Here is a 23251-nt window from a genome sequence, read left to right as displayed (position 1 = left end):
CCTGACCGCACCACTGGGCTGCGGGGACAGGCGCTGGGCGGGCAGCTGTCACACCGCCTCTGTTCCGCGGTTCTGCCGGCCGGGCAGGCGCCCCCGTCCCGCCGGGCCCCGCCAGCCGCAAGGCCAAGGCCTGGGCCGCATCTGAGGCCGGAGCAGGGCCACGACAGGGGCAGGACCTAGGCCGGAGCTGGGGCCGCAGCTGAAGCGGGGGCAGGACAAGGAGGAGGCGGAGGGGGAGGCGGGCTGAAACCGACAGCTGTCCGCTGACCGGCCGCCGCGCCAGGCCGATTGCACACCCCGCCGCCCGCGGGACGCTGGGACAGAGCTCGCGCCAGCTCCCCATTGGCCGCCGCCTACCCGCTCCGTGCCGGCTCATTGGCTGCCGCTCGGTAACTGTGTCCCCGAGGGTTGCCCCACCCTCGCGCCCCGCCATTGGCTGCTGCCCGAACTCCGCCCATGTGGGCGGGGCGGGACTCTTCCGATCCGGCTGTTCTGGTTGGCAGCGCGCAGCCGCCTGCGGGATGTGATTGGTGCTCGGGGTTCCGCCTGCTGATTGGATGTAGATCCCGTCCCTTCTTTCCCCACGGCCTGTTCCGCCTTGCGTGAGGCCAGTTCCGGTCCTCTCCCCGGGTCACGCCTCACGTGACCCGCGCCGCCAGCGAAGCGGGACACCCGCGCGCAGCCAATCCCGGCGCGCCTGGCGTCCCCCATTCAAAGTCGGCGGGCGTGGCAACCAATCGCAGGGCGCACACGCCCCCGCGCGCGCTGACGGGCGTGGGGGGCAGCCAATGGGACGCGGCGGGGCCTGGCCGGGGCGGCAGCGGCTAGGCTCGGCGGCGCTGCGAGGCGGCGATGGCGGAGCGGGGCGGCGGCGGTGGCGCGGGGGCCGGCGGTGGTGAGGGGGAGGCGGCGGCGGAGCGGTACGGCAGCGAGCTCAGGTACCGCGCGGCGGCGGGTGTGGGGGCGCACTCTGGCGGGTGGGCCGCGGCCTGGCCCGGCCTGCGCCCGCCGCGGCCTTCCGGTGGTGCCGCCCGCGGGCCCGGCCTGCGCCCGGCGCGCGGCCGGCGGCGGCGGCGGCGGGGGAGCGGGCTGGGGGCCCGGGCCTGGGCGCGGCCGGTGGGCGGGGCCGGGCCGGGGCGGGCGGCCCGGCGGGAGCCGGTCTCGCCGCCTCCATTTTCTCTCCCCGCGTGCGGCCGGCGCCGGGCCGGGCCCCGCGGGGGGCGGCTGGGCTCTCCCCGCCGGGCCAGGACCACCTGACAGAGCTCTGCACTCGGGCCTGGGGCCAGGCCGCCGGGGGGCGGCGGCGGGGGTGCCCGGTGGAGTCCGCCTTGCCCGCGGCCGGCGGGCAGCGCCTGCCCCAGAGCCCCCGCGCCTAATGCAGGGCAGGTTAGCAGGAGCGGGGCTGCCCCGCCGCCCGGGTGTTGAGCTGCGGGTGTGTCGCCGTTCACCTTCTCATAACCTTTGTTTTTTTCAATTTTGAGTCATCATGCCAACATTGGTATTGCACTGGCACTAAATGGTGGGCAAAATTGTTTTCCTGAGAGCAGCAGAAGAGCGTTTGTTGGTTCCAAAGGTGAACGTTTTTTTCTATATATATGTTTCCAGGGCTCCCCTAGTAGAGGGTTGGGTGGCACAGCGGGTTTAGCACGACGGCCAGAGTTCACATCCTGCTGTAGGTAGCCCTGACAGACACTTGTGGTACAGAATAATTAAAGCACGATTGACAGCCGTTACTGAGAAGGCTAGGGTGTATGTGCAGTCAGGAGTTGGGAGTTGCAGGTCATTTTGAAAGAGCTTTGGTAGATCTGGATGCACTTCTGCAGTGCCTGCCTGCCCTGATCCCAGCTCTAGGTTATTCGTTTCCATGAGTGAAAATTCAAAGTTGAGGACTAGTAAACTTGAATTGTGAAGAAGAAACTATTGAAGTAGTTGCACGCTTAACTTTATTCAAACTTGGCATTTTTTTCTGCACCCTTCTGATTTTTCCTTGTTTATTTTAAGAATTGATTTTCCTGCAGCTAAGCAGCAAATGAAAATAACCTTTGTTTCCTTCTGGCCTTATCCACAGAATGGCTCAGCAGCAAGCACTGAGATTTCGTGGCCCAGCTCCCCCACCAAACGCAGTCATGAGAGGCCCACCACCTCTCATGCGACCACCTCCACCTTTTGGTATGATGCGAGGTCCTCCTCCGCCACCTCGCCCCCCTTTTGGACGTCCTCCATTTGATCCAAACATGCCTCCAATGCCACCTCCAGGAGGGATTCCTCCCCCAATGGGACCTCCACATTTACAGGTAAAGGATGGGGCATCCTCTTGGTTTGTGGAGTTGGGATTTAGGGATTTGGTTTGTTTAATTTCACATGTGGAAATGAGACAAAACGTTAAAATGAATGAAAAAAGTAGCAGGGCACAACAAAAACAGAAGGCTTGTGTGTGGTATTATAAGACTAATGCATACCTGTGGCATGTAAATGCACTCCTGTTTAGCTCCTTGGGGCTAAATTAATCAATTACATGGTTAGGATGCGCTTACCAACAGAGTCTTTGCTAAAACCTGACCTCGTGTTGGTGCCCTGTGGCCGTGCAGAATGCAGTATTCTGCTGCGCTCAGATTTCGGAATGCTTCAGAACAGGCACTTGAAGTACACATCAGCCTTCTAGGGTTGTCTTAATTCTGCCTGTATTCACTCAGTGAGGTAACGGTGGATGTGCACAGAGACTGAGAGAGAAGGTGCAGCTGAATTCCATCTGGATTCCAGCATGAGCCACACCTGCCACTGCTGTGGTGGTTTATTATTATGGATCACTGAGGGATTGGTTAGTGGGCAGATAGCAATATTGAGAGGCAGGCATATAATCAGTGTCAAGGTGTGTTTTGTTTCAGTGCTATGTTCAGGAGGGTGTGGTGTTAGTGATGTACCAGAAGTTGTCAACACACAGACAAAGAAAAATTTAACGTTTGGAAAAAAAACTTAAGAGCAGGCTCAGTGTTTGACTGGAGCAGCTGCAGGTGACCCTTGCCCTAACATAAGTTTACTCTTGGAAGAGATAGAATGCTTTTCACTTTACGTATATTATTGTCATGTTTTAGTTTTTCTAAAGACTTAGAATGTTCCTAGCACCTACAGGGGTAGTATGGGCTCAAGTAAGGTAGAATTGTGTCTGCATTTCATGGTGAGGTATGTTTAAGCTCTTTTGCCTTCTTTTCAGAGACTCAGATGGTTTGAAATGTACAATACATTTGTGAATAAGAAATGTGTTGCTTTAATAGCATTGTAGGAGTACAGTGCTATTAGGGCAGTGTGATTACTATGTGGGACTGCAGGCAGGCCTGGAAGGAGATGAATAGTACTATGTGGCTTATAAATAATGGTTTAAATCCACTATTCGTAATAGAATAGTGAAAACTTCAGTACTGTGAAATTTATTTTAAAATGTAGGGACGTGGGCAAGGTGGAAAGAGAATGTGTTGACACGGGTTATTTTGTGGTATTTTAGGCCCTGCCTTGCATATGTTTTTTGGCAGCAGGGCTATGGGAGCTTTTTTCCATGTTGCTCTTAATGCAAATTGGTTCACTGTATAGCTCTGTAGACAGCTTTGAAGTGGAGAGAGTGGCAGGAGAGGAAGCAAAGCAGCAGTGAGAGCAGGAAGAAGAACTTAGGCTGGGTTTCATCTGAAATTTGACTTCATCAAACTAGCCTAATTTTGTGGGCCATTGTCGTCCTGAGCACAAGAGTTCAAAAAGAAACTGGTGCATCTTTTCCAGTTTTCTCTCTATCTTCTCAAACATAAAGTGTGTTGTTAGAACTTGAACTGTTCAGGGAGGTGTGAGGTGGCTGTTCATTTCATTGAAATGTTCTCAGCTGAACGTCAGTCCTGTGGAACTGAAGACTAACTAAATCTGAGGGATGTGGACAGCCCCACTCACCTCACTGAATGTCATCTTTTTCTCTTCCTGTCATTCGGTACTAGGGGCCTTGTTCTATGGTATGTTTTCATGCTCAGCTTAAGTTTATTTAAGGCTATTTCCACCTGCTGCACCTTTCTTCTGGTGCTTTTTGATCCCATTTTACCTCTTGGTGTTAATGTTCATGTGCCCATGCACTACCTTGAAAGCAATGAAGAGTGTCGGGGTGTGCAGCAGAACTCAGACTGAGGGGGGAGAACAGGACCTTGCTTCCTTCCTGTAGTTTCAAGAATCAGCCTGAGTTAATTTGAAGCCCCAAGCCTAGCTGTCTCCTTGATTTTTGTGTTTTATTTATATGTGGGATGGGCTTCAGCTCTCAGCTGTTTACATCATACCTGTTTTATCATGCCATGCAGCAAGCATGTCTTGTACAACTTGTTGCCATACATGGAATCCATGTGCCAAGCATGTCTGAATTTTTCATGCCACATCAGCACTGTGCTCTGCTTTGCATCGAATGTTTTTAGCTTCTCACCCTGCTTCTGGTGCAAGGGGAGATAGGATGTTGAAAGATCCTGTGGTAGAAACAAGGGGAGAGGGTGTGCTTGGAATGGAGCTGAAGGGCGATCTGGCTACCCTGGCTGTACAGCTGGCATCCCCTCCTCGCTCCCAGGACTGCCCTGGAACCATCTAACTCCTCTTTTTTGGGAAAGCAGAGACAGCAGGCAGGAAGTGAGCTATACTGCATTCTTCTTACAGGTTGTAGAGCAGTGAAGGATCACCTTGTGGCCAGATGGAGGAGCTGTGGAGAAGAAATAAGGAAGGAAAGAAAGGCTATAGTTACCTTAATGGCTTTTTTGTTTGTTTTGAATTCTGTCCATATACTCGTGACTTCCTTTATAATAGTATTTAACAAAAATCAGAGTTGGTACATTAATTTTAAAAGCAGTTTAAAATACCACTCTTACATCAGAAATTCTGATCTTGGGGAAACTTCTAAAAGAAGCCGAAAGCAGACAGAAACCAAGGACACGGCACACACTGAAAACTGCCAAGGGTAGCGCTCCAGTTCTCAGTGCAGGGGTGCAGCTCAGGGTCTGTGTTTGTGGCATGTCATACCAAGCCACCCAGTCGCTGTGACACTGGATTTCCTGTGCACATCCTGGCTTCAGCAAAGCCCAGGTCTGGCTGCATGTGTGCGTTTCACTCTCGGGCCTGTCAGTCATGAGTACAGAGCTTGAAGGCTTTTACCAGTGAGCTGTCTTGGCATTGCCTTTGTGAAGAGGAAATCTTTGGAATCACAAGTTCAGTTAGAGCTGGAGTGATGGAGATAATTAGGTCAGCTGTAGGTGTATGCAGAATAAGTTAAAGAACTTGGTGTGTTTTCTTGACTCTTTTTACAGGGAAGTATTCACTGTACTTGTTATGCACAGGAAATTTCAGAGCAGACTGGATAAACATGTAGAATAAAAGAATTTCGAATTAGAAAGCATGCATTCAGGCTTTCAGGTTACAGTGATGTGCAGGGCAGTTCTGGATTTCTTATGATGTGATAACAAAAATTAATTTGATAATTTTTTTTAATTAGCACTATTTAGAATTTGAGTTAATGGGAAATTGAGAAGTATAATGGATTGTAGTGAAATCTGCTGCTCTGCTATGCTAACAAATCGGAAGCTTACTTGTAATTTAATTTTTTTTCATATTTCTTCACTGGGAGGGTCACTGTATAGCTGTTTAGCAGTAGATTTGATTCACAGCTGGGCCTGTCTGAGTGGCAGTTATTCAGGAACGGGTCTTCCATTCTTTCTTGCACTGGGAAATTTTCTCCTTTTCAGGAGAGGAATTTTCTTTCACCTCACTTCCTTTTGTGCCACTTTTTTTGACGCTTTGTGTTTACGTTAGCATCTCAGAAGCTAAATGCTTACTGCAGCTGTTCTGCCATAGGTGGTGGCTTGTCAGGAAGCGCATTCTCTGAGCTGGTAGCATTAGGTTGTTAAAAAAGCTCTCAAGACAGAGTTAATCTTACTATAGTTGTACTGCCTGTTGGTGCTCTAATAAAGGAAAACTCTGATAGAAAATTGTTATTTAAAAATATTTTTAATAACAATTTTTATAACAATTGTTATAAATTAATTATCATTATTATAATCATCATCATCGTTATTATATGCCTTTATAGAGACCACCATTTATGCCTCCTCCCATGGGTAGCATGCCACCGCCTCCTGGTATGATGTTCCCCCCAGGAATGCCGCCTGTCACTGCCCCTGGGACACCAGCAATGCCCCCAGCTGAAGAGATATGGGTAGAAAACAAAACTCCAGATGGCAAGGTAAGATGGTTACTAGAAACAATAAAGTAATGGGTGTTTACTGCTGTTATGAGTATGTTGTCATACCCAGTCTGGCAGTGTGGTAAAATCCTATGCTTTTGCCTCTTCTCTTCCTATTTTTTAAAACAGGAGGAACCGGACCATTTATAAATGCTCCTCCTCCAGATATGCAGTTGTTTGATGTTGACATTCTTAAATTGTAGGTCTATTTCTATAACGCGCGCACACGTGAGTCTGCGTGGACTAAGCCAGATGGGGTCAAAGTTATTCAGCAGTCGGAGCTGACACCGATGCTGGCTGCACAGGCCCAAGCCCAGGCCCAAGCAGTAGGTGCCTCCACACCAACCACCAGTAGTCCTGCATCTGCAGCATCTCCCTCCACGTCCTCAAGTACTCAGTCCTCCACAACCTCTACTACAACCACAGCCACTTCAGTTTCACAGACAATTTCCAGTGAGTAACTGAGGGTTTCTCAAGTTTTACAGTGGTGGGGCTCCTGCATTGGGGTATTACTGCAGCAAAAACTTGGTATCCAGGAGGAAGCTGTTTCAGCATAAAGTGGAGTATGAGTTTAAAGTGCAGTATTTAATCCAGAAGAACCTTGCATGCAATTTTTTTTCCCCCCAATCTGAAAGGTCTTTGTATATTTTTCTTCTGCTGTTATCACATCATCTCAAAGCTATTATGCATCCATTTCCTTTTGACTATAGATAAAGCTAAATGGTTTTTTAAAGTATTTTTTAAGAAAAGTTAATCTGGAGTAGCAATCACAGCTGTAGCCATTTCCTCTTTGTTTCCAAAATGGCATCTATTGCTCTAAGAGGCTCAATCTTTTGAGTGCTACTCCTGGGCTGCAGAGAATTGGTTGATTGCAGAATAGAGCTTCTTCTGGTGTATTAATAGAGCGTTGTTATTCTGACTAAGCCTTATAAGTTCCCATTTGCTGGAGTTGCACAAAAGAGGAAAAAGGAAGTCTTTGAAGCCATTATTTTTCACTCGTGACCTTTGAATTGTAGGCTGAAGAGTACTGCCATTGATGTGGGTGGGCCTTTGATTTTAAGGGTTTTCCAACTGAGGGAACCTCAGGAGGAAAGGGGACTGAATTTATGCAGCATGCACATAATGCATGTTTAAACATAGTATCTGCATATAATATAAATAGCATGATTTATACCATACTTTGCCATATATATGCTAATAAAGTGCCTGCAGTGCAGAGCATCTATATAGAGATGTATGTTATGCACTGTAGACCTATTTGCACATCAGTGTGTCAGCAGCAAACAATGAATACGATCAGCTAGCATGAAGGCAGCAAGGTGTGCTCGTTAAGGAAGTGTTTGGTCAGAGTTACTGTCTACGCACAGGGCTACTGAAAGCACAACGTTTATGCTGATCAGGAATCCTATTGTTTGACAGTCTTGATCATTGTAGCTGCGCTGGCAAAAATGTGTGTGCTGAGTCAGGCTAAAGAGTGTGCAGAAGATGAGGAATTGCTGCACTGTTCTAACTCCAGCTGTAGTGTGTAGTTGCTTCTTCTAGAATTACTTCGTCTTTTTCCTGTAACAGGTGAGACAAGTCAAGCTTAACTCACCATTTAACCCAAACTTCAGATGTGTGTATGAAAGGGAGTCAGATTTAGGTAACCCTCAAATTATGCTTTCAGTTAACACCAGAGGGAGGACAGATCATTAGAGTAGCAAATAATTTGTATTGCTGAAAGCATTTTGTGGCTTTTATTTAATTTGAAAGGTAACTAGTACTGTGTTCAGCTGTGTTGAAATATAGTCTATTCTAACCATTTTGCTGAGTAACAAGAATCAGGTAGGAGGTGAGTGTTAGCTTCTTGCCTAATGCCAGGCCTTTTAAGAACTGATCCTACTTTTGGAATAGTACTTTATGCATCTTCTCTGAAGTTAAATATCCTAATATCAAATGCTGAGAATCTGTTCCTCTTCTACCTGTTCTACCTGCTAAACTTTGTCTTTGCTTTCAAGAACTGTTACTGTTGGTGTCTGTGCCTCGGTGATAAAAATTTTATCATTTAAAACAATTTGGTAACTCTCAGACTTGGCCTGTAAAAAACCCCTGGGACTTCTGGCTGAGTCTCATTTTTGTCTGGTACTGATTTGACTTAGGTCTTAAAACAAATTACATGCTGACTGTCTGCTCTGTTTCCCTAAATTTTAGGCAGCAGTAAGAACTTTTACCCTTTCTGAAACACTTAACAACAGATCAAAAATCTTTATTTAGATACACTGATACTGGTATGTTATTGGGAGTGCTTCTGGTAGTCACTAAATATTGAATGCACAGTATGCCCATATGTAATATGGTCATAAGTTGGTGTGGTGTTTGTTTGGGTTTTTTTAATTAGCTCATTTTTACAACAGATCCTTCTCCTTTCCACCAAATCTTACAATGTAAATTTGCAAGGCTGGTCAATGAGTTTAATCAGTTGTGTCTCGAGTTCTGTTTGCTAGTGCTTTAATATATAACACTATTTTCACTTAAGTGCTGATTTCTGTCATGCTGCAAGGATTATGGAATTGAATGCTAGTAGTGTATTTCCCCACTGGGAGGCACTGAAGACCAAGAAAGTTTTTGCAGCTTCTGAACAAGTACTTTCCTTTACCTTGCTTATTTACACATTTTTTTTATTTGACATTTTTCTATTCTTGAATCACAGCTTAGTAAATGTAGTTTTAGACAGATGGTTGTGCTGCTGGCATTATTGTTAGAAAACAGAACCTGTTTCATTTACCGTAAGAACAGCCTTTTTCCACTTGAAACTCTGTAATGTTCCCTTTCTGTTTCTCTGAACAGGGATGCAGAGTAGAATTTTATTTTGGGCTGTATTTGTCCTTTGATACACCCTTTCTACTGCTATAGAGACTTGTTAGGCTTAAAGAATGGGACAAAGTAACATATGAAATTGACTTTCTTTGTGAATATTTAATGTTACAGAGAAGGCAAAGGGTTTTTTTGTCCAAGAGTGTCTTCCTGCTGATTATATCTAAGCGTATCTGCTTATATAACGTCTGTTGGGAAACAGAGTGCCAGTATGTTTACAGCAAATATATTGTAGTGTCTAAGATACAAGGTGTTCTTTGTTTTTTTTTATCAGCACCTACCACACAAGACCAGACCCCGAGTTCGGGTGTTTCAGTTGCCACACCATCAGTCAGTGTTTCAACCTCTGCTCCTTCTGCTACACCTGTGCAGACTGTACCCCAGCCAGTCCCACAGACATTGCCTCCTGCAGTTCCTCATGCAGTACCTCAACCAACTGCAGCAATTCCTGCTTTTCCACCAGTAATGGTACCTCCATTTCGTGTCCCCCTTCCTGGCATGCCTATTCCACTTCCAGGTAAATTGGCAAACTGTAATTGTCTTGTCCGCTACATGTCCATGTTGTCAATTTGTTTGCACTCATGTGTCCACTGTGTACGGAACTTGCCTGAATCCTCTCCACTCAGAGTATTTTTGAAAGAATTCAGGGTTAGCAGACAGACTTTTTAATTAACAAAGAACATAAAATTTTTTGACTTCTAGTTCTTTGATATAATGTATCAGAAAACAGCTGCATTTAAACATGTAAACCTTTTCCTTTTAGATAACAGGAAAATATGAGAATTGCAGTAAACACTTTTTAATCTCATGGCACATGTCTATCTTGTAATCCTATTAAAAAAAAGTGAACTTTTAGACAGAATCCATCTGTGACTATGAGAATATTGTAGCACTGTATTTTGCAAACTGCAGTATTGCTAAAAATTTTTTCTACTTGCTTTTTAGTCTTGTGCATAAATATTTGTTAGGATGTGGATTATAGACATAAGAAAATAATATATTTATAAGCAGGAAAAATTACCGTTCGAATGCATTTACCCTGAATGATGTTAGGTATTTCCAGTTCTCTTGGTTTGCAGCTATCAGGTATGATGCTGAATGTGATGCAAAATATTGAGGTTTAAACTGAGGACTGTAATGAAGGCATTCAGGCTGCTAGGGTAGTATTTGTAGGCTTTAGATGTAAAGGCCATTGAGAAGAAATAGTAGATGGCAGCCCAGGGCTTCCTGGGTAAATAATATTTTCTGAAGTTTTTATAAAATACTTAGTTACTTAAGGAAGTATTTTAGGCTGACAAAATTTTGGACGCAACTGCTGTTTGTAATTGCTGCATAGCTCCACTTAAAAGGTTGCTAAAGCTACTCCTTGCTTACATACCATGTTGCAGTTCGCATGGGTATGGCTGAACTCCTGTTCTAGTACAAAAGTAATTAGTGTTTTTTCATTGTGCAGTAACAATAAATACATACCAAGAGCTGATGATTCTCTGTTGCAAAGGAAGGTTTGAGACTGCAGTTGTATTGGATACAAGTTAGTTTCTGATTTAGAGTTACAAAGAGGCAGCTCTGAGCAAAGAGTTTCTGACTCCTGTACAAGCTGAGGTGTCTTCTTCCCTGCTGTCCTTCTAACGCATTGATCCAGTACATATGGAGGCCTTTACCTTCCATCAAATAGGAAGAAATTGGATGAAAAAGTAATCCTTTCGAAGTTTTGATGCAGAGTGTAACCATCAAAGTAGTTAAAATGACTATTAGTTCTGCTAACTAGAAGAGAGGATCAACTTTTAGTTGCCTCATGCTTTTAGCAGAGTCTTCTAAAATAAGGAGATGAAGCTACTTTAATCTGTTAACTTGCTTGAAAAGGAAATTGCAGTGTAGTACAGGAAGCAGATACTATTCTGAACATAATATTCAAGACTGGAAAAAATATGGGTAAAGGGTAGAGAGAGAATTCTGGTGTCTGTATATTTGTGAGGTTTGAAAGAACAATAGAAAGGGTTAAGCCTTAAAGGTGGTCAGCTGAATGTTCTTAGCTGCAATTTCTGACACTGCCAGGTACCTCTGAAGGGTATAATCCTCTACTCAAGTGTCAGCTGTTAGGTAAATGTTAATGGTCAAAGCAGTAGAGTGCCAGTGAAAACAGGTACACTAGGGTGTGTGCTTGGGTTGGTTTTTTTTTGTAAGCTCTCAGTCAAAAAGTTTTGTGAGTAGTGCAATACAGAGGGAAAGACAGCAAGAACATCGATCTTCTTAAGCTTATTTTTGAAAATTATTTTTTTTTAGAACTTTCCTGCTAGCAAGCCTTATATCTGGCCTCTTCTGTTCCCATGGTGAGATGAGCCTTTTGGGTGGAACCCATAATACATAGGAAGGAATATCTAGCAGTAAAGTGTGTGCTTCCACTAACAAGTCTGACTTGTCATTTTGCCTGATTACAGAATAAAATCAGCCTACTACTTTCAGCCAGTTCTGGCTTGAGTTGGTTGTAGTGGTTTATAAACACTGTAAAAAAAAGAAGGGGAAGACTTTAAAATTTTTTGTAGTAACAAGAAACAAAAGAGAAGTCAAAATTTCTTCATGGCAGTATAAAGTGAAGTCAAAAAAGGCTTACAAAGTTTTAATGTGTAGATATTTGAGGCTTTCAGCACTAGATATAGTATCAGCCAGATTTCTTTCAAGTTAGAGAGAGAGCTGAACAATACCATTGTCAAGTGTGATTTCAAAGTTAATCTCTGTATTATACTGTAGTAAGACGGAACAGTGGAAGAGTTGATTAGTGGTATCTTGTAATCTCAGATCTTAAAAAGTAAGTCTGCTTTCTCTTAATTCATATGTTAAAAGTTGGTTGTGTGTTTGAGAATTAACTTGACAGAGGAAATGGCTTGGGTATTTGCTAAGTCTTATCTGCGCTGCAGTATCTCTAATTTCAGTGATCTCGCAGATGACATTATTTATACTGACCCAGTTTTAAGACATGCTGTAACTTCCTTAACAAAACGAATTTTCGGATTAATTTTCAAGTACATAGTGTAAACCTCCCACCCCCAAAAATTTAGACAAACACTTCGTTCAATGCTGTTCAAGTCAATGTTTTTGTGTCTCAATTCATACCTTTTTTTTTTTACAAAACTAGTTTTGGATTCTTTCATTGAAATTATCATTAAAAAACATTACAATTCTGTGTTCTCACAAATATTTTTAAAATAAATTGGCAGTATTTTTATATGCTTTCCATACTAGATCCCTCATGAATAAAACCAGAAATTACTTCAGTTATAAACACAGGGGTTTAATTTCACATTGTGCCAGAGGATTTCCAACTTCAGATGATGAATTGAAACCATTTAAGGAAGTGTCTGAAGTATTTCAGTTTCCCGAGTGTCCAGACCAGACCAATGTAGAAAGAACTTCTACAGTTTCCTTCCACACCTTAAAATGAAAGTTTTTGGAAACATTTTCACCATACCCCTATCTAATTTCCTACTGAATTTTGCATCTAATTGAAGAGGATGAGATGCTTTCTTCTCTGCGGCATTTCTACATAATTTCTTAATGAGCTGGAGAGCAGAACAGTGCATGATGCTACCTTTTTGAAAGCTAGTCATGCTGCTTTTAGAGCATTTTTCAGCTCATGACTTTCTTGATAATGAAAAATAAAGAAAATGTTTGCTGCCACTGCCCTAGTGCAGCTTTGTGTACCTCTGTTTGCAGCTTCATTGCTTTTATTTCTTCCCCCTCCACCCCCTCTTCTTCCACCTCCAGCCTCTCTGTAGTGACCCTCATAACCTCAGCTTTCCCTCTGGGTTGAACTTGGCTTTTGCCCCGCCACACCTTGCTAGTCTGACTAGTTTAAATCTGTCCTTCAACTCTTACTGCTGCTTCCTAAATGCAGCAGCAGCCTGAAAATCGCAAGGACCATTAGTTTCACTTTGTTGCTGCTCCCCGATGGATCTGGCTGAGCAGAGGCTGTCAGTAGAACACAGCGCCATCAACAGTATTTTCCAGTGGTTACTGCCCTACAAGGAGAGCAGTTCCCCCTTGAATGAACTTAAACCCCTGAGTCTTCATTGAAACACCTTTTTTCTTTTTAATGACATCCCACTAATGTGCTAAACAGCTGGTTTAATGTAGGCAGAATGTTGCTGCAGCTTAAAATTAGTTTTATATTTGATCTGGCATAAAATGTTGGAGGAAAAATAATTCACATTTTCTTGCCGGGAGGCTTTCTCTTTGCCAGCTGGAAATGGCATTCTAAATTGTAGCAGGAAATCTGTAGCATCCAGACTCCCAGTGGTAGCTGACATACAATGGCAGCTTTCCAACATGCTTGCTTATCCATTTTACAGGTGTAGCAATGATGCAAATAGTCAGCTGCCCGTATGTAAAGACAGTCGCTACCACCAAGACCGGTAATTTTCAAAACCATCTTAGTTCGTTTTGTCTGTAAGTTGGCATGGTAGTGAATGTTGTTGTTTATCTTTTATTTATTTATTTGCTTCCCCAATTGAATGAATATATATACTTTATTTTCAAAACAGTATAAATGCAAATATCATATTTGGCCAGGAAATAACTTTCCCAAATAACTGTTAGTGTTAGCTTCTTTTATACAAAAATTCAGTACAGTTTCCTGTAATCATTGAGTTCTGTAATAACTGTGAATCTCTTCATGCCCATACTTCTTAGTTATTAGTTTCTTGTGTGTGGATTTTTGTTTTTCCTACTTCCACATGTATAGTGACATGATTGTGCTCGCATGTTGGTGTGCGTGTATGTGCGTCTTAGTATAAATTTTCATTTTCCACATTGTGGATTTAACTTACTGAGAATACTTTACAGCAATGCATAATGTGTGCTTTTCCATTATTTGAATAAGATAGACTTTTTCACAGAAGTGTTAAAGGCTCAAAATTACGATGTTTTAGTTCTGGTCCTATTAAATTGGTTTTTCTAGAACTTGTCATTCAAAATATGTTCAGTATATCCATTTTGTTGGGAAGTAGAGAAATAATAGAGTAATACACCATTCTGGCTTTCTTATCTTTGGATATTTGCTTGCCATTTTGCTTTAGGACGTCAATAAAATGTTTTTTTTTTTTCCAATCAGTCTGCAGTATTAAACAAAACCATCACATAATCTCAAATTACTTCATTCTCATCAGTTTTTATCCAAGGCTGTGAATTAATGTTAACTTCCATTAAGTCAGGATTTAAGATTTCTCAAGAATCTTAAGATTCTTTGCCAAGAATCCATATTGCATGGCTCAAATTCAAGCCACTGTTGTCTTTTTTTTTCAAGAGCAATAGGAATATGTCTTAAAATGACAGCATAATTAAACAGTGGAGCAGATTTTTTTTTTTAAAAAGTAATTATTTTCTATAAAGATCTAAAATACTTTTTTAATAAATACAGCACTTAATTTTAAAGTATTAAAGCAAATGTCTGAAAACTAACAAGCTTTGTGCTTGATTTGTGCAGAATTACACATTAATTAAAACAAAAAGCTATCTAATCTGCCTGCTAATATGGGCATTATTGGTTATAAAACATGGGAAGGAAATATAGTAACAGGGTGTTGCTTTCCAATTTAATTTTGAAAAATATCTTTATATTTATTTATATAGGTTGATTATTTGTAAACTAAGTCAGTAAAGCCCTAGGCATTGGTTCTTGGGTACTTCATTGTCACTTACTGTTTTCTTTCCTTTCTTCCTTTCTTTTTTCTTTTTTTTTCTTTTTTTTTTTTCTTTTTTTCTTTTTTATGCAGGTGTCTTGCCAGGCATGGCCCCTCCCATTGTACCTATGATCCATCCTCAGGTTGCTATTGCTGCTTCACCTGCTACATTGGCTGGAGCAACAGCAGTCTCTGAGTGGACAGAGTACAAAACAGCAGATGGAAAGACTTACTATTATAACAATAGGACTTTGGAGTCGACATGGGAAAAACCCCAGGAACTGAAAGAAAAAGGTACTCTTGGTTTTTTGGGTTTTTTTTTCTTCTCTTTTAATACAGCTGTATACTACGCAATGCTGCTTAGACCATTAATGATTGCGTTTGAAAATGTGAATGGGCATGTTTTTAATCCCTAATCATTTGGGAATATTTCTAATCCCTTATCTCCTTTAAGAATATTTTGGAATCCTAATTATAAGTATCCTTTCAAGTTGGTCTCAAGTCTGAAAGTTATAGTTTCTTTGTATTGTGAGAGTATTTGGTTCTAGAGTTGCTTCTGAATCCTGACATGCTTGGGTAAATGTGTGTTATCAGTCCAGTAGAACGTATGTACTTTACATACTCACATGTTTGAGAAGGTCCCAGTTGCAGAAAGATGGACAGTGAGGGGAAAATTCAGTTGTTCTAAAAACTATAAACAAGGAAAGGATGAACATCATTGAAATGCTAGATTTCAGATCTTTAAAAGTCAAGTATATAAACAAATGTGGAATATGAGTAAAAATAAATTACCTCCCCCTGTCCACATCCCTAGGTTTTATTCTGGTCATATTCCGTGACTCTTTATTTGAATTCACATTATATTCAAGGGTGATTGGAGGGAAATTAGTCTTGTATCATAAATAAGATGCAAGGGGCAAAAATCCTGTGGCTTTTATGCAGTTTATAAATTTGTTTTAGGAAAACAAATCCAGTGAGAGCCTCGTTTTATTGGCTGCTGAACTCTTTATTTACAAGAAATCTTTGTTTAGGTACATTCAGAACACTTACACAGTTAGCTAGTTTAATACCCATTTTTCTAATAATTTGCATTTAAATAGTAGGTCTTTTTACTGAGGTGAAAACATCTAAGACGGCAAATACCAATTTTGCTGAGTAAAGATGATACTTATTTTTTTTAATGGGTGCAGAGCAATCCTAAGATGAGTCTTTATCAATTTTCTCTGATTTCCATGGTTTTTTGTCAACAGGATTTCAAATCTGCAAGTGTTCTTTGGTGTTGTGCTGTTGGTTGATATGTTTATTGGTGTTTCAGCTGCTTCTGTTGGTACACTTTAGTTAGCTTTTTAGAATGATGGGCTGCCTTATGCTATTTAGTTTTCCAGTCCCAAGTGGATCTTGGTACAGAAGGTAATGATGTCGTCATAAGCAGACAATGTAAAGCCCAAGAAGGACAGAAGGTGGTCATTAAAAATACATTGGTGGTGGTTGTGCTTGGAAAATACTGATAAAAATTTGTTGTGGCTCTATAACAGTTTCTTAATAATACTTTATTCAGAAAAAATGGAAGAGAAGATTAAAGAGCCAATTAAAGAACCATCGGAGGAGCCTTTACCAATGGAGACAGAAGAAGAAGAGCCAAAAGAAGAACCTATAAAAGAACTTATAAAGGAGGTAAAAGACCTTGCAACCAATAGTCAGTATTGCCATTTTGAATCCTACATCCTACAGGTGTGGATGTATATGTAGACCAGGCATATTGACAGGAGATATGGTTAGTAATTTGAGTTCTTAAATTCCTGGGGTGACTTTGAAAGCCTTCCTTTTGGACTCATAGCTTTTTTTTTTTTTGTAATTGTCTTTTTTTGTTGTTGTTGTTACAATAAGGAAAAAAGGACATTTAAAAGAAAAATACAGACTTTATGAGTTAAGAAATTAAGAACACGGAAAAGAAGTTGGCTAATTATGCAGACATGATGTTCTCTCGCTGATTTTAAGGTGTTCAGAAAAATGAAACTTGTCCTGAATGTCTGAAATCTTTAAATGAATAGCTTTTTCTCTATTCCTTTACTTCTTTATTTTGAACAGTTCTGAAACAAAGGTTACACATTCTCCACCTGCTATAACTGATCAGTTTAGTCTGGTAGGAACACATGGCCTAGCAATCGTCTGTAGTGTTTACATTGCAGTAAACAAAATTAACTTTTTTCTTGTAAGCCATTCTGTCGTGCTGAGAAAGCATAGTTCTTGAAGGTGCTAAGGTGTTTAAATAAAAATTAAAGCTTTTATACTGATTTCTGTGGACTTCAACATAGCTTAGTAGGCAAAAAACCAGAATTCAGTTGCTGTTTTTTATTACCACTCTACCCCGTTTGCTTTTGAGGTAGTTGCTACTTTGTTTATTTCTGCTACAAAGGTTATTGTGGATTTTTGACTGTTCCGTACTACGTGTCTCATTTTCAAGTAAATTTTAAAGAATAAATCAAAATCTCTTTGTGGGAAACTACACCCTTGTTCCTGTATTCAGGCCTTGACTCAAGGATTCATGCAGATCTCGGAAGGTGTTTAAATAAGGTTGCGTTGAAGTCGAAAGTTAAGTAAACACTTAAGAGGTTTTCTGAATTGAGATTTTTGAATAGCAGTTACTGTTGAAATTCCAGTGCTTCTGTTTTAAGCTTGGATGAAGTGTAATTGCGAACTCTTTCTTAGCATTGTTTCAGAATATATTTGCTTGTTTAAAACAAGTAAGTTAGTTCATAATAAATAATTAGCTAGCTGTCATTGCCTGAATCCTGTAACTTGTTTTCTCGCTTGAGGAGCCAAAAGAGGAAGAAATGACTGAAGAAGAAAAAGCAGCTCAGAAGGCCAAGCCGGTGGCAACCACTCCTATTCCAGGAACCCCGTGGTAGGTAATGGTTTTCCCCATGGCCCGCTACCGCGGGACTGAAACATCAGTCCCTGAAGCCACCAGGAAGGTTACTGGGTAGTTAAAACCAGTAATAGTATGTGAGGATGCTGTTCTTCTATGCTTCTGGATCAAATAATGTTGGATTTCTCCAGCCAACACTGTTCAGGCTGTCCCACAGCTCACGATGTTCAGTGGTGTGTGTGTAGCCTTTGTACCACACACTAACTGCAGTCCTGTTAGGTGCGTTACCAGTATAGATTTCATATCCCAGTTTCCTTCATCTGCCACTGATTCCTTCTGATCTGGTATGAAATACTGGCCAAAAAAATAAAATAATTTAAAAAAAAATAGTCTTGGACTTCTTTTGCCTTGGGGAATTAATAGGTGCTGGCCAAAACAATCCTTTTTTTTTTTTTTTTTTTTTTCACTTGGCATAGATACTCAGCAGGTGCCTGTGTGTATAATGTCATGATGAGGTTACTCTTGCTGTAATGTATGTAAATCATCTTGGTGTGCTTGGATGACCAAGGTAGAAATCTTACTGATGGAGGAATATTGTCTTAATTTTTGCAATTCAGCCATTGATGCTTTTTTATTAATGTTTGATGTTTAAAACTGCCTCCCTTCAAATTATCTCTGTGATTCTTTCATCCCATCATTTATCCAATTCTGGCATGATCGTTAGGTTGCTTTTTGCCGTCTTTTGCAGGGCATTGAAGCGATGAGGTACATTTTATCCCCAAATCAAATTCATCTGTCTGAAACATTTTTCTAGAGAACTGAGTATACTGCAGTTCCTGATAAAAAGCATTTCTAAAATTGCATTTCAGATCTGCTAGCAAAGAACAGCAATAATTCAGTGTCCTGTTCAGACAGTAGGAATGTCTGGTAGTTGTGCAGTGAGTGTAACCTGGGTCTGTCTGTGACCGTTGTGCTTGTGAACAGTCTTTGAGTGTGGTAACAGACTGAATGAAACAGAATGAATGAAACCAACAGCCATACGAGACTCCCTGTCTGACTGTTCGATTTCTAGGTGTGTGGTGTGGACCGGCGATGAGCGTGTTTTCTTCTATAACCCTACCACTCGCCTTTCGATGTGGGATCGACCAGATGACCTAATTGGAAGAGCTGATGTGGACAAAATTATTCAAGAACCTCCTCACAAAAAAGGAATGGAAGAAGGAAAAAAACTTAGTAAGAGCAATCGTACTGCCTTCTTGAGAAGTCTGTATATCATTTATTGCTTATTTTGTGTTGATTTCCAAAGCTAGCAATATTTGAAATAAATGAGAGAAATGTAAGGACATACTGAAAAATTTATATAGCTTTGGAATTGAAGAAGGCTGGTGGGAATGCAGGTTTATAGAGTCCTTTGGGGAGAAAATAGTCCATTGAAGAAAGTAGATACTGACAAGGTTAACTTTTCTCTAAATGCCAACAGGCTGAAAAAACTCCACGTTTTTACTGACTTAAAAAAAGGGACTGTGTTTGTTTTATAAGCAAGAGGAATTCAGGGGCCAGAAAAGAATTAATCATAATATATGAAGGGCTCTCACAGAAGAGGATTTAACTTAGAGAACATCAACTGGAATACAGTTTTGGAAACAGCTGCCAAGAGCAGAGAAACATTCAAGAAGCTGCTGAGATGAGACTTGTTTCTGGCATGAGTTCTAGTAAATAGTCCTGGGATGACACATGGCTTGGTAGTTGGAGGAGAGCAAAGTGCATGTACGTAATCAGCAGGTCCAAATGTGCTTCATTAGACTGTTTAGCCTGAGGGTTTTTTCCCTTATTTCCCCTGGGAATAAGAGGTCAGTGTTTGCCATTTTAAATGCAAAGTTGGCCACAAGTCTGTTAGTCCTGCTGCCAAATTCAGATAGTGTTATTCTGAAAGTGACTGAAAACTGTATGTCTGTCTTTGTCAGAATACATTCTTGCTGCATGTGTTGTCCTCTGTTTTTGCACAAGGCTTCATTTGTAAATGACACTTTGCATAAATACAAAATCTGAAGTATTATTGAAATCTGTTACAGTTAGAGAAGAGCATGAATCTACAGAGGACGCAAACGAAGATGAGCCTATTAAAATTAAAAAGCGCAAGTAAGTTTGTGTTTTTGATACTAAGTGGTCTGTGTTGATAAAGTTTTTCATCTGAGCAGTGTGTATTCCTGTCGTATTCAGCAGAATACAGTTACTGTATCCAACGGTAACTGATAGGATCGCTGAACACGCTCATCAGCTTTCTGCTATTTTACTTTAGTAGCTCAAGTATTTGATATTTCTCTGAGGTAGCTGAAATTCATGTGTAGCAGAAATAGCATCTCCTTTGGAAATCATTTGAAATGGAAATAAATGGTGTAAGTTGGTGAATCCAAGGAATATTTTGAGTGCAGTTTATCTTAAATAGTTTGCTTCTGTAGCTTGCTTATCTAGCTTGTTGATTTCTGTGCACAAGATTTTGTTGCAAAAAATGCAGCCATATATACTTTTCATAGTGATTACTGTTTTCACTCTGTTATAAAGGTTTGAGAATTTTGCGTAAATCTTTTGGTCTGTATTGCCTATTGGAAGCGATACATGTCACTTCACTATTAAGTTATGTACACAGAGTGTTCTAAAAGTAGTTTTACCATTTTATTTGGTTTTGCATACTTTTAGGGATGATCATAAAGTTGTTAGCAGTTAGAGCTTTGAGTGTGTTTGGCATGAAGCGTCTTTGCTCTCTTAGTAAACGTAGATCAACAAACAGCACACTTTTTTCCAGAAATGCTTTGATGGATGAATGTATCACTCTCTTTACGGCACTTTCTGTTGCTCAGTTTGAACAACTCCCTTAGCCATAGCCTTCTCACGGACCTCATGGTCTTGAGTGGGAGATAAGAAGATTCGTGCGGTTAACGGAAAATCTGTTGCACATCTGGCAAGACTGCTAAATACAATCAGAATGTGCCAACTTCCTGGAGTCATTTGGCACTGAAGTTATTGAGAATATTTTGGTTCTTGAGCTCTTTCAGTATGAAAGCATTCATAGCCAAGCCTCAAAGAATGGCTTTCATGACCTCTGAGCCTGCGCTTCTGAGGTAACGGGTTATGTCCATCTTGTGCTGGTGCAGTTCAGTTTCTAACCTCCAGGGTTAACACATTACTTCTCAAGTTATACTGTATGTTTGATTTTTTCAGGAAAGACGATAACAAAGACATTGATTCAGAGAAGGAGGCTGCTATGGAAGCTGAAATTAAAGCCGCTCGAGAGAGAGCCATTGTCCCTCTGGAGGCTCGGATGAAGCAATTCAAGGACATGCTTCTAGAAAGAGGGGTCAGAGAAATCTGTGTGTGTGAGAGATGGAGGGGGAGGGAAGGAGGGTTTTGGGCAGAGGCCTCAGTTCTTAGCAAATTCAGAACCTGCAGTGCTTTATGTAAGGAAAACAATCTCACCCTTCCTCTGAATAATGGATGCATTTGGCACACAACTCCATATTTCAAAGAGTATTACAATTATAGCAAAATTTTGATTTCCAAGTAACTGAAATTAAACAGTATCAAGACAGATTTTTGGTTTTACTTTTTTCTAAGTAATTACCTAATTGAAAGCTGCCATTGCAAATAAGTAAGATACACAAACTGTACACATCCTTAATGTTTTTGGAAATGTTCCTACATGAGAAAAGCAGTAAATTCCACTGTAGCCTGTATGCTCTTATCGTTAAATGGGAGACTTCTTGCTTTTAGTTAACAAAATTTGAACTCTGCTTGATACCAGTCAGTTTTGATGGATAAGTTAGGCTATTAGAATGTAAGTTTATATAGTAACTTTAAAAAATGGAAGTGGTTCCAGCTGCCTGTGCAGCTTTCATTTGGTTTTAATAGCTGGATTTTATGGGGTAGTTTTAATTAAACTTGTTTAAGATGAGCTCAAATGTGTTTAAATCTGTTTCTTTTGTAGCAGAACTGTTTACACTCATAACACTTAGAAAAAGTGTAAAGCAGGCATGGGATATGAGAACATAGAATCTCAAGGCTTTCTTCTGATGTACTTTTTTTTTTTACCCTAATTGTCACACATAGTAATAATTACATGTGTATTACTATTTAATGTTCACAGCCAATTAGTGTTGAAACTTGCTATGGCAGCCTCCATCATCTATTAGCGATGAAAGCTTCAGAATGAGTTTGTTCCCCTCTCCATCAGATGTCCTGTAGTTTTCAAGCAAAACTGTACAACTTCTGTATATTTGAGGAAACTTAATTGTTAGTTAAAATCTGACTTTTTTTTTTTTTAATTGAAGGTCTCTGCTTTTTCAACATGGGAGAAAGAGCTACACAAGATAGTTTTTGATCCTCGTTACTTACTTCTCAACCCAAAAGAAAGGAAACAGGTAAAAGAGAAGTCAGATTTACTCCCCATCTAGACACAGCTACTACAGGCTTTATCTAAATCCTCAGTCTGCTATTTTTGTTCTTCCTGACCTTCCAGACTAATCAGTGTTGCAAGGGATTTTTGTTATAATTAGGGTTTGTCCGGAAATGGAAGAAGCCAGCAAGAAAAGAAGTGAGTTTCTAGTTTTTATTTTTCCTGTGGTTGGAAGATCTAATATTTTAACACAGTGAAATTGTTACTTACCTAGCTCACAAAACCTAAACATAGCTATGATAATCATCAGTATCTCTTCAAAATATTGGCACAATGAATAAACTATTTTTTAATAAAAAAGGGGTGGGTGGGCTAAAGCACATATTTATTGTTAAGCAAGTTCTCCCTCCAGAAGCTTTTCTTCAGATGGATGTAGGCAAATGGAAAACTTGAAGACTACATGAGGTGTCTGCTGTCCTAAGCATACAACCCAGAAAAATTTTAACATAACACAAATGTGTAAGAAACTTCTTCGTAGGTCTCAGGTTATGATACAGTACACTATACGTTCAGAGGTTGGAGTAATTTGCATATTCAAATGCAAAGAGTCCCTAACCCTTCTTTCTGCCTTGTTTGTGTTGGCTCTCTGCTGAAAGGAAAGGAAAGGAAATAGGAGAAAAGGAAAGAAATGGGATTTTTCCTCCCTCTTGCCTAGAGCTTATTGGTTTCAGGTTTGTGTTTTATGTCGGTGACTGGTGTTTCTGTAGGTATTTGATCAGTATGTGAAAACCCGAGCAGAAGAAGAGCGCAAGGAGAAGAAAAACAAAATAATGCAAGCCAAGGAGGATTTCAAGAAAATGATGGAAGAAGCAAAGATTAATCCAAGGTAGGAGCTTCTTTCTAGTTCATATCATAAGCTGTATTAGAATGAATTATGTTGGGTGGTATTAGGTAGATTAACCTCTTTCAAAATGGGCAGAGAAGAACCATCAGATATTGTTGAAATCTTCTTTTGCCTGCTTGCATTCGCCTAACCCATGAAATGATAGAGCTTGTGATTTATAACTATTTACATACTTTAAAGCATTTTGAAGAAGTCTCCAGCATGCTGTCCAGATTGTGAGAAAAGCCTCATGATCCACTGCAAGTTTTCTTCAATAACCCTGTTTCTTCTCAAGAGTATTAGTAGTCTCTGAGAGGTACTAGGGAGATTTCTTCGG

The 23251-nt window shown here is 40.9% G+C and overlaps 1 protein-coding gene across 6 annotated transcripts in view; it reads left to right on the top strand.

Annotated features, from left to right (window-relative positions):
- Positions 1–781: 781 nt before the first annotated feature.
- The window catches only part of TCERG1 (transcription elongation regulator 1), a 34881-nt gene continuing 12411 nt past the window's right edge, over positions 782–23251 (top strand). Inside the window, exons 1-15 of one of the 6 annotated variants that reach the window (XM_056348596.1) lie at positions 826–938; positions 1482–1573; positions 2069–2294; positions 6092–6244; positions 6448–6697; positions 9372–9614; positions 13444–13506; positions 14866–15066; positions 16331–16446; positions 17589–17677; positions 18714–18874; positions 19714–19780; positions 20861–20996; positions 21967–22056; positions 22799–22917. In XM_056348596.1, coding sequence (XP_056204571.1) covers positions 2070–2294; positions 6092–6244; positions 6448–6697; positions 9372–9614; positions 13444–13506; positions 14866–15066; positions 16331–16446; positions 17589–17677; positions 18714–18874; positions 19714–19780; positions 20861–20996; positions 21967–22056; positions 22799–22917 — 1913 coding nt within the window. In that variant the 5' untranslated portion in view covers positions 826–938; positions 1482–1573; position 2069. Of the gene's footprint in view, positions 939–1481; positions 1574–2068; positions 2295–6091; positions 6245–6447; positions 6698–9371; positions 9615–13443; positions 13507–14865; positions 15067–16330; positions 16447–17588; positions 17678–18713; positions 18875–19713; positions 19781–20860; positions 20997–21966; positions 22057–22798; positions 22918–23251 lie in introns of all 6 variants that reach the window. The other 5 variants (XM_056348594.1, XM_056348592.1, XM_056348597.1 and 2 more) reach the window with 5 other exon arrangements.

Source organism: Falco biarmicus, chromosome 8 (assembly GCF_023638135.1).
Source record: "Falco biarmicus isolate bFalBia1 chromosome 8, bFalBia1.pri, whole genome shotgun sequence".
Classification (NCBI taxonomy): domain Eukaryota; kingdom Metazoa; phylum Chordata; class Aves; order Falconiformes; family Falconidae; genus Falco; species Falco biarmicus.
Note: the sequence above shows the minus strand (reverse complement) of the source record. Positions and strands in the feature narration are given on the sequence as shown.